General features: G+C 46.8%; 1 protein-coding gene across 1 annotated transcript; it reads left to right on the top strand.

Annotated features, from left to right (window-relative positions):
* The first annotated feature begins 4615 nt into the window (after window positions 1–4615).
* LOC123449257 (allene oxide synthase 2-like) lies at window positions 4616–6479 on the top strand. Its single transcript, XM_045126404.1, has one exon. The coding sequence runs from the start codon at window positions 4747–4749 to the stop codon at window positions 6208–6210; it is 1464 nt and encodes a 487-aa protein (XP_044982339.1). The 5' UTR covers window positions 4616–4746; the 3' UTR covers window positions 6211–6479.
* Window positions 6480–17714: the final 11235 nt, after the last annotated feature.

Below are 17714 nucleotides of genomic sequence, written 5' to 3'. Positions count from 1 at the left end.
GGCGATCCAATGACCCTGGTCATGCGGGGTTTTAGGGGTTTGGGGAGGGGTTTGAGAGGAGGTTGGGTTCTAGGGTTGAGCATAACTAATTTAAAAAAGAAACCACAAATATGGGTATTTTCATCAAATTTCCTTCATGAACTTAGCTATCACGAACTTGGGTACTTGGTTTTCAAGGGGAATGAGCTAGGTTTAGGGTTAACCATGGCATAGTTTGTCCAAATGATCCCATATTAGGCATGGACCCTATGTTTGCACACTAGATGACAAGGGAGGGTGCACAATTAGCTATCACGAACAATGGCGCATAGTTTGTCGAACTCGATTCTAAATAAAAATGTTGATTTTTATACACACCTTTTTAACTACTAGTTTATTACCTTCCCATATTTATTTTGATTTCTTTCATACATTTGCTAGACTACTTTAAAATTCTTTTTAACATTCCTTTTTTTACAAGATAATATATAACACAAGACAACATAAGCCAAATAGACTTTACCAAAATCATACTACAATTCGCATACTACATAACCAAAATATATAACCCGCCAACAGTTCACAACCGCAAAAGTAAAACATGAGATGATCACGGAGGTCTACTAAACGGGAGTCAAAGCCTTCGGTAGGGCCGCATGCCCTGATCTTGGCATTCTCCCCACTCTTCGAAGCATCCCGTGCATGAGAGAGAAGGTGCTCAAAGAGCCCATCCTTGGGCTTTGGCTTAGTGGTACAGTAGGGGCAACATAACTTCTTTCTCTTGTAGTACGCAACCTTTCCCTTGGCCTTGATTTTCTCGATTTCCTTCCATACGAAGGAGTCAACATTCCCGTCGTCCACATCATCTCCAGAGGTATACTGCACATAAAAATGAGTTGCACTCATCTAGATATACACGAAAGTCACATTCATCATATAGTAAAACAAACAACATTTCAAGTAGGCTTTACCTCATAGAAGTCATCGTCAACAAAGTCAGGATCATACTCGTTCTTGAACCCAGTCACGACCAGCTTCCTCTTGGTGCCCACATGATCATCCTCGGGCAACATGAAAGTCACATTGATCATATTATCCATACTATTAACCTATTTGCATTTCGCATAGGCATGTGCACAAATTTCACAACATAGCTAATAAAACTATATAGGGGCCCAACTATATATGGTGGACAACTTTATAATTAGAGAAAATTATAGAAAATAAAAAAAAAATCTACCTAAACATTTTGATTTTGTATAATGAAGCAAAGCTCCAATGGCTCCTCTACACAAGATCAATGCCTCCTCTAAATTATTCTAAAAAGTGTACTTGAAATAAATTGATAGGCGCATATAAATTAATGGTCAAATCTACACAAGATTGATTCCTTTTCAATAATAACCAAATCTACACAAGATCAATTCCTTTTCAATAATAACAAAATCTACACAAGATCAATGCTCAAATTTATGATCAACTGAAGATGACAGTGAAAAATCTAGTCATGAGAATTAATGAAATCAATTATAACAATCCAATTCCAAATATTTATAACTGCCAAGGTGAAATCAAATGGCTTAGCAAGCACGAACCTAATACTCCCTTCATCCGGAATTACTTGCCGCAAAAATGGATGTATTTAGAACTAAAATACATCTAGATACATACATTCCTCAGACAAGTATTTCCAAATGGAGGGAGTACAAAATACCCTCAAAAACTAATCTAACCAAGTATACTAAAGCAGGAATCATAATATAACTAACTAAAACTATATTATTAATCTTACCACTACCTATGAAAGCGAAATGAGAAGGAGTAGATCCTCGGCCACCTGCTTATCGCCGGCATACGCCGCTCGACGCCGAGTCGGAGCCCGCCACCTCCTTCCCCACCAGATCACCATAACGGCTGCACCTGCAGCTCTAGTGGTGGTTTGAGCATCTCTGGCACACTTGTGGACGCACACAACTCCCGCTGCATCTAGCACGGTCCCCGCGAACTTCTCCTCCAGCACTGCCGTCGGGGTGATGGTTTTGCTTCGGTCCTTCATCGTTGTCGAAAACAACCGGCCGGATGGAGGGAAGTGTGGTGAGGGTGAGCGAGTGGGTGCGGAGCGGTGGGAAGTGCGGTGGCAGTGAGGGTTTTGCTACGGAGACGAAGCGATTTGGGGGGAAATGGTGGGGGCGATGCGCCCGGTGGTGGCTCCTCTCCTCTTATACAAAGGGGAATTTTTGGACGTTTTCCATTGACACGTGCACGTCCACGACCATGCTATGGTGCATGGGAAATCAAAACACCCACATACAAATACCAGTATACGGTCATCCTGGGTTTAGGCCTCTATACATGACCAACCAACATCCCACTTGTCATAGGCTGTAACGACCAGACCCACATGCCATACGCGGCCCACGTGTCTTTCCGACCCCACACATTAGTAATCGAGGAGGTAACGGTGAACTGCGTTGACCCAATGACAATGCTGGGTTTGAGATTTTCTGAGAGTAGGGCGAGTGTAGGAGGGAAAAAGTGAGGAATTTTAGACCCCTTGGGCCAAATTGAGCACAACTAAGGAACCAAGGACACAGAAATAGAAAACCCCAATAAGAATGCTCATGTTGATCCCAATGGTGTGCCATTATCTACTTTGACTGAGCAAAATCATGATGCTATCGATGTGAACTTTGTCTCTAGGAATGATTTCAACAACAATGCTTATAGAGAGAATTTCAATCCTAGACTGTACACCGACAATTCCTCTAATAATTATGATAATTTCTATGGTAATTCATCTAAAAATAATAGTAGGATGTCCTCTGATCTTGAGAACGCCGTTAAAGAATTTATTAGTTCTCAAACAATTTTCAACACTATGGTAGAATAAAAACTACATAAAGTTGACGATATGGCTAAAAACATGGAAATGATTGCACATGATGTGGATACACTTAAAGTAAAATTTCGCCACCTAAGCATGATATTAATGAGTCCATTAAATCTATTCAAATCTCTATTAGTGAAACTAAATAGAGGACCACTATATTAGAGCTAAGCACGAATTCTTATTAAAGGCTCTTCCACCCGGTTTATATCATAATCATGATGAAGATGTTAAAATAATTGGTGTTTCTCCTACTGAATCTTTGTTTAGTAATCTAAAAGTTGATGGAAAAGGTACCGAAGATTAGTCATCTTTAGCTAGAAGACGTCCCGATTATTTGGAGGGTGATAATCCTAATGATAAAACTGGAAAAGGTGGGTTTGGAGAGGTCAATACTTTACATAGTAATGCACCCACTACTTTGAATTATAAGGACTTTAATTATGAAAGTTGTTCTTTGGTTGAATGTATTTTCTTGTTTTAATCCATGATTAGTTCACATCATGCTTATGAGCAATATAAATCTTTTACTAAACATATTATAGAAGCTATGATATAAGCTCATGATGAGAAACTTGAATTAAAGGTGTGAATACCTAGGAATTGCATGATTAATGAAAACACACTATTAAAATTAAGCTTAAAGATTACAAATGTAATGTTTTGTGTGACCTTAGTGCTAGCGCTTGTGACTAGTCGGCTCTCAAATTTGCTTGTTTACATTCAACTTCCTCATATTTCAACCCCTAAATTCATACAGAATCATTCAAAAAAAATGTACTACGTACTATCCTATTCTTCATCGTCGTCGGCCGCAGCGTGAGTCGCCTCCACCATAGCCTGTGGCGTCTTCATCTGCTGCCGACGAAGACGTCTAGCCTTTGCCGTAGAATCCGAGCGGATGGAGTTCAGGATGGTATGCTGCTCTGCCCGCAGATCCACGTCCTCCGCCATCGTCGACGCCTCCTCCTCCCCAACATCCAGCGTCAGCGCCTCCTCCGCAGGCTCCTGCTCCTCCTCCTCTTCCTCCTTCACCTTCTCCTCCTCTTCCTCCTCCACCTTCTCGTCCTTGAAAACCTCCATCGAATCCAAAGGTAGCCCCGCGGCCCTCCGGAACCGGACCTACTCAAGGAGCTAGAGCCGGTGCTGCACCGTGTAGTGGCGGTGGCGTGAGGGCATGGCTGATGGCTACGATGAACGAGAGGAGGAAAGTGTGAAGGGTAGGATTTGAGTACCGGCGGTTAGGATATTATACGGTTCGTCGATGCGGCGCCACGCGGCATTCGCACTACGATGACGGAGGAGGCGTCCCTCCGACCGCTGAATTTTGGGATGATTTTGCATGGACCCATGGGTCCATGCCGTGAGGTTGATGTGGCGGACGTGTCCGATCGCGCTGTGGCTCTTCATATTCATTTCATATTTGAGGTCAATATGAAGTATGCCTCACAGAACCCGACTTAAGAGCCCGGTTAGGTTGAAATTACGTGATATATCGAGGCGTTTAACAGGGATACGAGCACCGCCCGCCTAGTGGTTAAGTGAACGGTGCAAACAGGTATTGATCCCGTTAAAATATTTCTTCGTCCCACCCCTAGTAGAAAGATTATATATCTCCGTGCCGGACTTGTCGATTGGCCCACCCCGCACGACACGCGGAACACGCGCGCACATGCGGTCCTGGCCCCCTGCCACGCCAGCCATGCAGGCTGCATAGTCGCTCGATCGATCTCCGCGGGCTATTTGTATGCCCAACGAGCCGCATTCCAATCGCAACACACACACACACACACAAAGCCTCCTCGCTCCAATCTTGTCTGCATCGAGAGCGCGAGATCCAAAGTTCCAAACCCAACCAGCCTAGCTAGCAGCAGAGTTAGATGAACCAGAGCGGCATGGCGCGCAGCGACGAGGGCTCCCTGGTGCCGCGGGAGGTGCCGGGCAGCTACGGCCTGCCGTTCGTCTCGGCCATCCGCGACCGCCTCGACTTCTACTACTTCCAGGGCCAGGACAAGTACTTCGAGTCCCGCGTCGAGAAGTACGGCTCCACCGTCGTCCGCATCAACGTGCCGCCGGGCCCCTTCATGGCGCGCGACCCCCGCGTGGTCGCCGTGCTCGACGCCAAGAGCTTCCCCGTGCTCTTCGACGTCACCAAGGTCGAGAAGAAGAACCTCTTCACCGGCACCTACATGCCCTCCACCTCCCTCACCGGCGGCTTCCGCGTCTGCTCCTACCTCGACCCCTCCGAGCCCACCCACACCAAGGTCAAGCAGCTGCTCTTCTCCCTCCTCGCCTCGCGCAAGGACGCCTTCATCCCGGCCTTCCGCTCCCACTTCTCCTCGCTGCTCGCCACCGTCGAGTCGCAGCTCCTTCTCAGCGGCAAGTCCAACTTCAACACGCTCAACGACGCCACCTCCTTCGAGTTCATCGGCGACGCCTACTTCGGCGTGCTCCCCTCCGCCTCAGACCTCGGCACCACCGGCCCGGCCAAGGCCGCCAAGTGGCTCATATTCCAGCTCCACCCGCTCGTCACGCTCGGCCTCCCCATGATCCTCGAGGAGCCGCTCCTCCACACCGTGCACCTCCCGCCCTTCCTCGTCAGCGGCGACTACAAGGCGCTGTACAAGTACTTCTTCGCCGCCGCGACCAAGGCGCTCGACACCGCCGAGGGCCTCGGGCTGAAGCGGGACGAGGCGTGCCACAACCTGCTGTTCGCCACCGTCTTCAACAGCTACGGCGGCCTCAAGGTGCTGCTCCCGGGGATCCTCGCGCGCATCGCCGACTCCGGAGAGAAGTTCCACAAGAAGCTCGTCACGGAGATACGCGCCGCCGTGGCGGAGGCCGGCGGCAAGGTGACGATAGAGGCGCTGGAGAAGATGGAGCTGACCAAGTCGGCGGTGTGGGAGGCGCTGCGTCTGGACCCGCCCGTCAAGTTCCAGTACGGCCGCGCCAAGGCGGACATGAACATCGAGAGCCACGACGCGGTGTTCGCCGTGAAGAAGGGGGAGATGCTGTTCGGGTACCAGCCGTGTGCCACAAAGGACCCCCGGGTGTTCGGCCCCACGGCGAGGGAGTTCGTCGGCGACCGGTTCGTCGGGAAGGAGGGGAGCAAGCTGCTGAAGTACGTGTACTGGTCGAACGGGCGGGAGACCGAGAGCCCCAGCGTGCACAACAAGCAGTGCCCAGGCAAGAACCTGGTCGTGCTCGTCGGCCGGCTCCTGGTGGTGGAGCTGTTCCTCCGGTACGACACCTTCACGGCCAAAGTCGGCCTCGACCTTCTCGGCACCAAGGTTGAGTTCACCGGCGTCACCAAGGCAACGTCCGGTGTGGCAGACGCTGTTTAAATCCTTCACCGGACGGCCATCGGTGACAAAGGGATCAACGCAGGGCAGCAACGATCCTTACACCGTCATCACGTACGTACGTACGTGCCTCGCTATATCTACCTTAGTAGTGTACGTACGAGTCAGTCATGCATGTGCATGCATCTTGTTCGGTTGCTTCGCAGCATTGTGCCCTCGTGTATGTGTGCGTGTGTTGTGTTTACTTTTGGCAATCTTGCCCAGTGTAATAAGCCGGACTTTTCTACAATAAGATTCCCCCTTTTGGCGTACGGTAAAAGGGATGACCATGTGGTAAGTCAAAGTCAGAGGCCTCTCTTTTGTACACATACGCAACGCAGGCTTGCATTCACAGCCACTCACCCGTAGAAACCTAGAGTAGAGCGGCACGATCCATGAGAAAGAATCGGCGCGAGGTTCCTCGCATCCTAGGCAAGATTTGATTCCGCGTAGATCACCGGGGCTAAGAGGAAGATGAGGGGAACCAGTGGCCTCCTCCTACCAGCTAAACGATTGACGTAATTACTTGATGCGTTTTGATTAACAGTTATGCTAAATCTTAGTCGACTGAGGCACTTAGGCTGGTCACAATGGGGAGTAACATAAGGTAGAAACCTACACACTTTTCTAGACTATGTTCCTACCTCCACAATGGGGAGTAACATATATGTAGTGTCATGCAACAATGCATTTATTAGGCTATAGACTCATTGTTTGTTGGAGTGTGTGATGTTCCGGTAACTTAGCTAGTTACCACAAGCATCTCTCTCTTCATTAAATATGTGCCACATAAACAAAGTTGTATTGGAGTATGTGATGTTACTGCTAAGTTCCTCCCCATTGTGACCAGCCTTATGTCTTAGTCGATGTTATATCCGTGAGATTTCACATTGAGATCCACATCAAATTTTATTTTCAGTTTTTTCCTTTCTTTCTTTCTTACATGTTATATTATTTAATTGAGATCTGGTTAAGTATCAATCCACTGCGATCTAGCCACACCCTTTGATTAAGTCTCGGTCGAATGAGACTAGACACATCTTTTGTTTGTGATAGAAAATGGAGATGTCATGTCATGGATCTAGGATGTGATTCCAGGTACACTTATCTAACTAACGCATTATCTTATCCATTACCCTAGATTTTCTTTTTAGGGTTATTCATTATCCTAGATGTACGAAGTGATGGACTATTAGGTCTGTTTAGTTGTCAGGAAGCGCTTGCCTGGCCCAGCAAGAAAGCGAAGCATTTGTTTCATGCACAAGCGAGCCTCGTTATCAGCGGTCTTCATTTTTTTTTGCGTTTGAACGAGCAAGCCGATTTGGCTCGCCTTCGTCAGATCCAAACGTTCCCTAAATCTCAAGAGCTTACAAACAAGCTCTAGCACTATGTTTGCGTATCGTGTTTTTGGCCAAACATTGTACGGCAAATTTGATATATGCCATCACAAAGTTTTCAGTTTGAAAAAAAATACCATTTGTTATTTTCTTTGATTTAGAAACACGCCATGACAAAAGTTCACGGGCATTGAAATATGTCACTTCATGCCCTTTTGGAGGATTAGACATCATTTTTTAAAAAAATAGATAGGATTAGACATCATAGCATGTATATGTATTCCCTCCGTCCCAAAATTAGTGTATTAAACTTAGTACAATTTTGTACTAGAGTTAATACAAAGTTGAGACAGTTATTTTGGGACAAAGGGAGTAGTTTTTAACGGAGAAAGTTGCCCCTTGAGCCTATGCTACGAGCGTGGTTAATAGTGCAGTTAGTTGTTCGCTATATGATATTAACATGTCACCTATAGAAAAAATTATGACTAGTAAATTCAATAATTAGATATAGATAAATACTATTTTATTGATACAAAATCTATTTTTTCTGTCACAAAGTGTCTAAAAGCATGTGCTATAGTTGATTGTTAATTGGGCACTCCTAGGCGCCGGCGCGTCGGCCCAAGTAGTTGCGTCGGTCGTGTCGTAGCCGCCCGATGCAGCCAGCCCTACCGTTCGATCTGTGTTTTATTTTTTTCTTTCTTTTCTCGAGTGCAGCCCCATCCCGCCCCGCACTGATGCAATCCGCCTCGTCCCCACCGCAGCGCCGCAAACCGCACCGCGCAGCGTCGCAAAGCCGTCCCGTCCTCGTCGCTGGTCGTCGTCCTTGCAGCTCCAGTCATGGTCGCTCCCCGTCATTTTTTAGAAAAGCTTCAACCGCGGAGCCTTCTGCCCCGACGTCGGCCCGTCCCCGATCCGCGGCTGCGGCGGCCGGATCCACAGCGGCGGCAGGCAGGATTAGCTCGAGGAGTGTCTTCCCCATCTATCACGGGACCTAGGTTTGCTTCAACCAAGTTTACATCCAGAATCAACTACTTGCTCCCATGGATTTGGGCTCAAGCTCCGGGATGAGCTCCGTTGCCAGAATACGGTTGCAACAAAACAGAATGACGGATGTAGCAAATTTGTATAATGGTTGTAGCATTTTGCCTCACTTGAAGAAAAAAATATCGGTGGAAGCAACAAAACAATATGGTTGCAACAAAACAGAACGAGGATGTAACAAAATATATAATGGTTGTAGCATTTTCACATCATGGTTGCAGCTCGCCATGCCAACGGTTGTAGCAAAAAAACAATATGGTTGCAACAAACACAGAATGACTGATGTAGCAAATTTGTATAATGGTTGCAACATTTTTTCATCATGGTTGCAACTCCGGCTACAAACTCCGGCGAAATTTGGTTGCAACTCTCACGGACGTGGTAGTAACTTTTTTTATCAACGGTTGTAGCTTTTTTTTGGATGCTTGCAGCTTTTGTGATACGTGGTTGTAGCATTCGCGACATCATCCCTGCAGATCCTCGTGCAGCAACCTCACCTGCCGGCCATGGGATCACCCGCCCGCCCGTCGCCATTCTGGTTGCAGCTCCTCCCGTCTGCCGGTTGAAGCTCCCGTGTAGCCGGATGTAACTTTTCCGTCCACCATGGATCTGATGGGAACGGATAATAGATGTGACAGAGATGAGAGGAAGAATAGGTCACTAGAGAACGTGCCCGCCGCCGCCGCCGCGGGCCCTGTCGCCGGATCCGCCGGCCCTGTCACCGGAGCAGCCGTCGGCCCTGTCGCCCTGCCAGTCGCCCCTGTATGATCGGTTGAAGCAAATCGGTGGCAGGTCGAAAAAAACAGTCCACGTGGCTGTCTGAGGAGGGGATAGCGCGTGCGTGTGTGGAGACGACCGGCGGGTCGTTCGGCCAGCGCGTCGTTCCCAAGCATTTACCTTGTTAATTTGTAGCTCGGTTTTTTCCTTCCAACTCTACACGAATATAGGGTCTGTTTTGCCCACGCTAACCTTGCCGATGCACGGGCGAGCCAAAATGTTGGCGTTGCTTTCCGCCGACCACGCCCAGGCCAATGGTTGACAAAAAATGAACTAGAAAGCTCGAGGTATTCAGGGCACGCCAAAGAATTGGCTTCGATCTAAACGGTTCCTATCTACCTAGTCAATGACAATATTTTGGCTAGGCAGTGTGGGGCGTTAATCCAAACAGCCTCATACTACTTGAAGTCTTACCGTCCGTCCACGTCATCCTATTATATTTGTTCTACCGGTGCTTCGAGACGCCAACTCCTCGACTTCTTCATATCTCCTAGTCTCGAGCGCTGCTCTCGCGAGTCATTTGTATATTACACACCCCTATCATTCAACGTTCGTTCACAATGCAGTTGGCATCGGCGGCGCTGGGGGTATTCACGGGACTTCCCTGGAATACCCAAGATTTTTCCTTATTTTTCTAATAGACATACTAATCCACCAAGGGCCAGCCCGACACGTCGAAAGCCCGAAACATCGATCCCTCCCCTGCTCCCCTCCCCTCGGTGCCTCTCCTCCCATTCCAACCCTAACCTACCCGCCGCATCACTGACCTGCCGACCCTCTCCCTCTTCCTCTCCTCTAATCTGACCGGCTGCCCGACACCCGACCCTCTTCGACTCTCCCTTCCCACCTCTCCGCCCTCTAGCCTCCCGCCGACCCGGCGACCCCGACCTCCGGTCGGCCGCCCCCTGCTGCGGCTGGCGCCCTCCACCGCTCCACCAGACCACCACCAGGAACTAGTTCACCTCCACCACCACTCAAGTACTGGGCTGCTCCAAGTCCAGCAAGGTTTTTTTTGCCCTCTATTTATTTAAGAAATCTGAAGATTTCTCATAAATGCCACTGCCTATGATTGTTATGAGTAGAAGTAGAACTGTAGATGAAGAAGAAGGATGTTAGCCTATTTGCATTGTGGGTTAAATCTTCAAAGGCTAGGAAATTGATTTATACATCCACACCAAGTCCTCTTTCCGTTGAGGTTGAGAGCAATGTGCAGCTAGCACTAATGCAAATACATGATGAAGATCCACAACCAGAGAGGGAGAGATGCTCCCCAACCCTAATTGTAGAAGCCGATGAAGTAGATTTGGCAGCTCTCGAACGAGATCCTGGCAAGCGAATTTCCATATCTTCATATCATGTTAATGACTAGGATAGAGTTAGAAGGAGATACATTGACTTGGGAGCTTGTTTGCCACAGGATCATAAGTTTGAGATCAAAGATTCTAGTGGACATCCCCATCGCTTTTTCCCTACTTGGTTTAAGGATCATAAGTGGCTTGACTATAGTGTGCAAGAAGAGGTTGCTTTTTTGCTTTGTTTGCTACTAGTTCAAGGATAAAACAAAAAGTCCCAAAGGAGTTGCATTTGTGAATGGAGGGATTAATAATTGGAACATGAAAGCGAGATTGAAGAGTCATATTGGTACCGTTAATAGTGCTCATGCTGAAGCTTAAGAAAAATATGTCAATCGCAACCGGGAATATGCAAGGGCACATCAGTGCGGGAGCACTTATGTACTAAGTCCTGCTGCCCACTTGTTTTGCCTCACGATTCATGTTGTAGTTCAATCCTGCACGATGGCATGATAAAAAACAAAATATTTTAAAATATTTTAAGTTTCAACGATGAAACTTACTATTTTTGCATATAAAACAGCCAAGTCAAGAAGTTTTAGATTTATAATTTCAATTTCTTTGTGTTGGTCGTAGACACAAAATAATTGATGTTTATCGATTGCTCGTACTATGTTTCAACACTAAAACTTAACATATATTTTTTAACGTTTTCAAAATAAATCTTATTTGAAAGCACTGGTCACAAGAAACATGAATATGAAAACATAATAGCAACTCCGGCGGAGCGATCTAAATCGTCTCCCCGCGTCCGTTTGGGTCGGCGTGGACAAAAGTGAAGGCCCTGTGACATCCTCAACTTTTGTTACAGTGATGATTGTAATTAAGCGACAGTGATCCCACGCTAATGATGCCACGTCATCTGTGGATTATATCAATGATCTCATGTTAGTTGAAACCGAATCAAAATTCGAAGCTTAAAGCTAAAGTCGAACGAGAAAAGATTTCGGTTGTTGAAATAAAAATGTCACGGAAGTTATGAAAATTCTCTAACGAATTATAAATGCGAATCGGGCACTTTTGAAATTATTGGTAATCCCAATATATTTAAAAGAGGTGCTTTAACTAAAATAAATAAAGGAAATATAGTAAATGAAAATAAATAAATAAGAGAAAGTATTAAAAATATATATAATAAGTTGTAAAAGAAAGTAAATAAAATTAACTAATAAAAAAGAATAATAAAAAGAAATAATAATAAGAAAGAAAAAAAAAGAAAGAAAAAAGAACGAAACCCCCTAGCCTAACTGGGCCAAAAGTGGCCCAGCCACGCCATCCCCATTCAACCCACTCCTCCTTGGGGTATAAAGCCCTCACGAGGGGCAATCCTAACTGAGGCCCATGCCTCTCCTCTCCCCCTGGCCACCGCCGCCACCCCACGTTCCCCCGCTCGCCCCTCGATCCCTCCACCAACCCCACCGAGAGAACCCCCCTCGACCTCTCCTCTCAGTACACCCACACCCCACCTACCCCATCCCACCGAGCCCCTCCCCCCCCCCCCCCCGCGAGAACCCCCTTCCTCTACCTCTCGGTCACCCACCACGAGATCCCCCAGCCCTAGGAAACCCCACCGTCCCCCGAGATCGAGAGCCTCCTATTCCTCTCTCGGCCTCCCCCACAGCCTCCCAGACCGAGGGTGACCTTCCTCCCGTCGGCCCCCTGCCCACCCCAGGTCGACCGGCCCTCCCCTGCAGCCCCGTCGGCCACCCACCCCATCGAGAGCCCCCACCTGGCCGAGCCCCTCCCGCGCCTCCTGCTCCCTGGTCGAGCCCCTCCCCACCGGCGGCGCCCCTCACCCCTGCATCGGCCGGAGCTTCTCACGGCGGGTCCATCCTCGGGGCCCCTCCCCACCGGGGCTCCTCTCGGCGACTCTCCGGCCGGCCCTCCTCGTCAACGACCTCACCGGAACCGCGCCACCGTCACCGCCTCGTCCTCCTCCCACCGTCTCCTTCCTCGCGCCGTCCCGGTTCCGTTCCGGCAAACGGCGCTCCGTTCCGATGACGTGGTGCTCGAGTTGGTGTTGATGGAGATGCTTCTTATTCTCTGCTGCAAGAGAGTTTCTTTGTGAGCACAAAGAGTTAGGAGATGAGATGAGATGAGAAAAGACAAAAGGAAAAATAAATAAAAAGACGTATGTATGTATGTATTAGATGCCGTACGTATTTTGTATGTATGAGATGCACGTATGTATGTAGGTATGTGGAGAAATACGTTATGTTTTATATGGGTAAATACGGGTATGTGGCCTAAGCCACTTACCGGTGGGCCAATCCACCCCGCTGTCTATGACACGGAGGCCCCACAACCTCTTTTAAAGAAAAGTAAAAATAAAATATAAAATAAAAATATGTTTTTATTAAATAAATAAATAGATATATTAGTTAATTAATTAAATAGGTAATTAGAATAATTAGAGTATGACACGTGGGTCCCCCACTAAATTAATTTGATTAATTATATTTTAATCTTAATTAAGAACTTGTGTCCATGACGCATGGGACCCACTGGTTAGTTGACCAGTCAACTGGTGATGTCAGCATGACATCATTCTGATGTCATAATTGTTTTTAATAAATTTAATTAAATATGTTTTTAATTCCTAAATAATTAATAAAACTTTAAAAATTAATATAAAATAATCCGTAAGTCAGATCGAAATATTTTGAACATGAAAGTTGATCACGAGAACGAGACGTACCAAGATACGCGGTCGATTCGTCTCTCACTCGTCCCTAGCATAGCAAACATGGAACTTCTCCATCGTTTTCCATGTGACCGGTAGTAGCCTGAGACCCGGAAAGTATCGTCAGATATTCTTCCGACCCGTCTATAATGGATGTTGTTGCGTTAGCTCATGTCTAGCCTGCATCTTGCCACGTCATGCATTGTGTTGCATCGTTGCTATTATTTATTGTTTCTTCCCCATCTTCTTACCGGTAGACCCCGAGGCTCACGCTGCTGCCGGGTACATCTACGACCCTGCCGATCAGTCCCTTGCCGTAGAGCAGCAAGGCAAGCAAACCCCCCTTGATCATTCCTATATCGCCTATTTCTTTCTTCCTACTGCTTGCATTAGTATTTTGCTACTGTTGTAGTTAGCTTCTATATCTGATGCATAGCCTATTTTTTATGAACTGCTACTGTCAGTCCTGTACCTTTAAATGTGCTTAGTATAGGTGGAGCAGTCACCCCCTCTGACCCCTTAGTCCACTTGCCCCGCTAGCTTTCAAATATCGATCCCTGATCGACGAGCCAGACCCGACACATCACATACACCCCCTTAGTTGTACGAGCTACACAAATACTATCGGGTACCGAGGGTGACTCCTCGCTAAGTACTCCTGATGATATCTCTGTAGTATAGCTAGTCGGTCGTGGTTATCGAGGGTGGTTCCTCTTTCACCATTCCCGACGATGCCTCTGTCGTGCAACCCCTCAAGTGTGGGACCCTCGAGGGTGATTCCTCTAAGCCCACCTTGACGGATACATCGTTCGGAATCCAACGAGGGTGATACCTCGGATTCCCCCCGATGTTACAACCACACAGTTACTCGACCATGTTACTGGGATCATTGGTGATTAGTTGTTAAGACGGGTGGATTCCCGCGAGACTGTGTCGATGGCCTAATTAAAATGTTAATGGATTTGGGTATTTGATCTGGGTTGGTCGGAGACCTTTTCGCACTAACCGTATGCGTGGGAAGAATTATGGGTACTCGGCGTCGCGGTATCAGCCGAAGCTGTTCAGATGTCAGCAATCGTAGCGGCACGCGCCCGAGTGGTCCCGAGATGCATCGCGCTTGTGATTAAGGGATGCTAGGACTGATGTCGGCCGCCCACGCATCATGCAGGAGCGCAAAGGGGAACTGGGCCAATGAACCCTTTGTGCTTAGGATTTAGACCGGCGGGCTGGCCTCTCTGATTAGTCTTAGGTGGGGCTGCGACGTGTCGATATTCCGAGGCCGGGCAGGACCCAGAAAAGTGTGTCCGGCCAGAGTGTTATCGAGCGCATCGGGACATGTGGTGCACCCCTGCAGGGATGAATATTAACTATTCGAATAGCCGTGTCCACGGTTACAGGACGACTTGGAGTTGTGCCCTGGTCTTATACAACTACAATTGTTACTTAACTGGATCATTAGTTGCCTCAGGATTGCTTCCTCGGAGGGAGTCGAGGGAGGATCTCTTGGCGTGACCTCACTTTAATATTGCTGCAACAATATGACTATTAATTGTGTTACACCTGTTCTATTCTTGTCTATTGCTGCAAGACCTTGAAGATGCTAGTCTTCGATAGGACTAGTCCTTCTCTCTCTTTTCTCGCATTGCTGCAGTCAGTCCACATATAACCACCCCCCTTCTTTCATACTGATGCATACTTAGAATAGTTGTGGTGTAAGACTTACGAGTACTTTGGATGGGTACTCACCGCTGCTTTGCTCCCCCTTTGTCCCCTTGATCCGTTGCTGCGACCAGATGATGGAGCCCAGGAGATGGAGGTCCCCGCCGACGACGACTGCTACCCCGACGGTGCCTACTACTACGTGGAGGCCGCTGATGACCAGGAGTAGTTAGGAGGTTCCCAGGCAGGAGGCCTCGCCTCGTTCGATCGTTGTATCTTTTGTGCTAGCCTTCTCTAAGGCACCCCATGTTTTATGTATGTACTCACATATTGTTGCTTCCGCTGACTCGTGTGTTTATCAAGCTTCTTTATTCTAGCCCTCAAGGCCCGTGGCTTGTAATATGAAGCTTGTATTGTTTTATTTGTGTCTAGTGTTGTGTTGTGATATCTTCCCGTGAGTCCTTGAGTTTGATCGTACGCATTTGCGTGTATGATTAGCGTACGATTAAACCGAGGGCGTCACAAGTTGGTATCAGAGCCAGGTTTCGATCCTGGGACCTGTGGGTTATGGGCCCACGTCTCAATTGGGTGGTATTAGTATCGTTTACTCCTTTCCTATACTCTGGGCTCTGCTCTCTCTTCTCTTTCGGGATAAAGATTTTGCTAACTCTAACATTAGGTTCTCGTAAATACTTTCTTCCGGAGAGCCCCGTATTCCAGACGATGGCTTTATCCGTCAGAAGACTCCAAAGTTACTCTCCGGTGTTCTGTCGAGACCTGATGCTCATAGCTTCTGCAATTTCCCTTCCTCCGTCAACCCCTATGGATGATGACATACACATGTCGTCCATACTTTCTTTTCCAATTACTTTTGTTTTACGAGAGGCAACGAATTATGTTATCGGGATTCGTCCGTCATCAGTTGTCATGGGTTTCGAAAGTTCTTCGAATTACTATTCGATCTTTCGGGATCCCCAGTAGCCTATTGCTTTTGACCTTTCTCACCTACTTGTGTTATGGTTAAATCCATATGTCTAGCCGCATTCATTAAAATCCTTTGTGAATTTCCTCTGATCTTATTGATTCTACCTTTGTGTGAATACGCACAATCATCTGTTGATATTCATAAATTATCTTCCGGCTTAGATGTCCTTCCAGACAGAACTGGTTCTCGACAAATCAATTTTGATAGATTGTCCATCTAAATCTATTCAACTTACTTGTATTTGATCGGAGCATCTGAATGTGATACACCAATCTGGAAATCTTAATTCCTTTGGTAATTAAGTATCGATAGTTTCCAGATGTTCTATAACCCGATGCATTGCATTCTATCTCCCTCTGATTGAGCACCGACACTCACATCAGATCATTTGTGGACTGTCAGACTCATTTTGGGTTATTATCCGACGGCATCCTTTACATTCAAAAATCCTTGTGATATTGTTCCCTTGATACATAATGTCATTGGTAAATTGTGTCTTCTCCTTCTGATGAGTTGTATCCTATACCCTTGTCAGCCATGCCCTTCAAGCATGTGTTAATTACTCTTGGAGTGTATGGTATATGTCCTAGGATGCCCCGATGGGTTGAACCTATGCCTTCCTAAATCAATATGACTCGAAGAGTTTTCATGAGTCTTACTTTTCTGGTGTTCTGCCGGATATCCTTTCAAAACTACAACCTGATCAGAGGCGAGGAGTAAATGACAGGTGATGCATTGATGAAGTGGGAGTCGACCTTGAACTTTGTGTTCGTGCCCATGGAAACGATGTTGATCCTATCATAGAAACTTCTCGTATCGATAATCATTCATTCTGTGGTTTAAATCTGGTATCTGTGATCTTGTCCTTTACAATCGTGGTTCCGACCATGTTGTCCTACCTTGATTTCATTCTCAGGCGACTTGTCTTATTCAGATCAACACGCCGGTCCAAACCTTAAAGTTGATCTACCTCCGAGTATTATTCCTTGTAGCTCCAGGATATCGTGGAGCTACATATCTTCTTGTGAGCTCCTCATCAATTATGATATTTTCATTAATTCCAGTTACCTCGTGTTTGAGTTTTTGGACACGCGAGTACATCGATAACTGAATCGAGTACACATTGCGATTCAACAACTTTTAGTAATCTTCCTTGTTTATGAGTTTGTACTCGATCATGTCATTCCAAGATGTTAAGCTACATCATCATCTTCATGTTGGAGCTCGACCATGCTATCTATACCCTTCATCCCTGAAACGCAATTCCAACTGTGTGTTAAGCTTGCATCGAGCTTTCCACATCACGTTGATTGTCCTGAAAGGCGATCTCAATTCTAAGCTAGCAGTCTTATCTGTGATTCTGACAACCTTTGGCTTCATCATTCCCTTGCTTGATGTCGACATTGATCGATTGCATCTTCGTGAAGCTTCTCGACAAATGTGTCGTGATCACCATCAGCATTCTGAGCTCTTGCAGGGTATCAATCGAATGCATCATGCGAAATACCATCCTTGCCCCTCGATGATTTGTGTTTTTATCAACAACCTTTTTTCCTTCCCTCCAACACAAACGTGATCATGTTTTGTGTTGTCCGTTGTCATCCTCACTATCCAGCTTATGTTATCTTCTACCTTCGAGTATTACTATCTTTTCTGTCAAGAATGATGAG

The sequence above is a fragment of the Hordeum vulgare genome, chromosome 4H (assembly GCF_904849725.1).
Source record: "Hordeum vulgare subsp. vulgare chromosome 4H, MorexV3_pseudomolecules_assembly, whole genome shotgun sequence".
In the NCBI taxonomy this organism is placed as follows: domain Eukaryota; kingdom Viridiplantae; phylum Streptophyta; class Magnoliopsida; order Poales; family Poaceae; genus Hordeum; species Hordeum vulgare.
Note: the sequence above shows the minus strand (reverse complement) of the source record. Positions and strands in the feature narration are given on the sequence as shown.

Excerpts from the sequence above, each read along its gene's own strand:
- LOC123449257 (XM_045126404.1), top strand. The coding sequence starts at position 4,747 with ATGAACCAGAGCGGCATGGCGCGCAGCGACGAGGGCTCCCTGGTGCCG.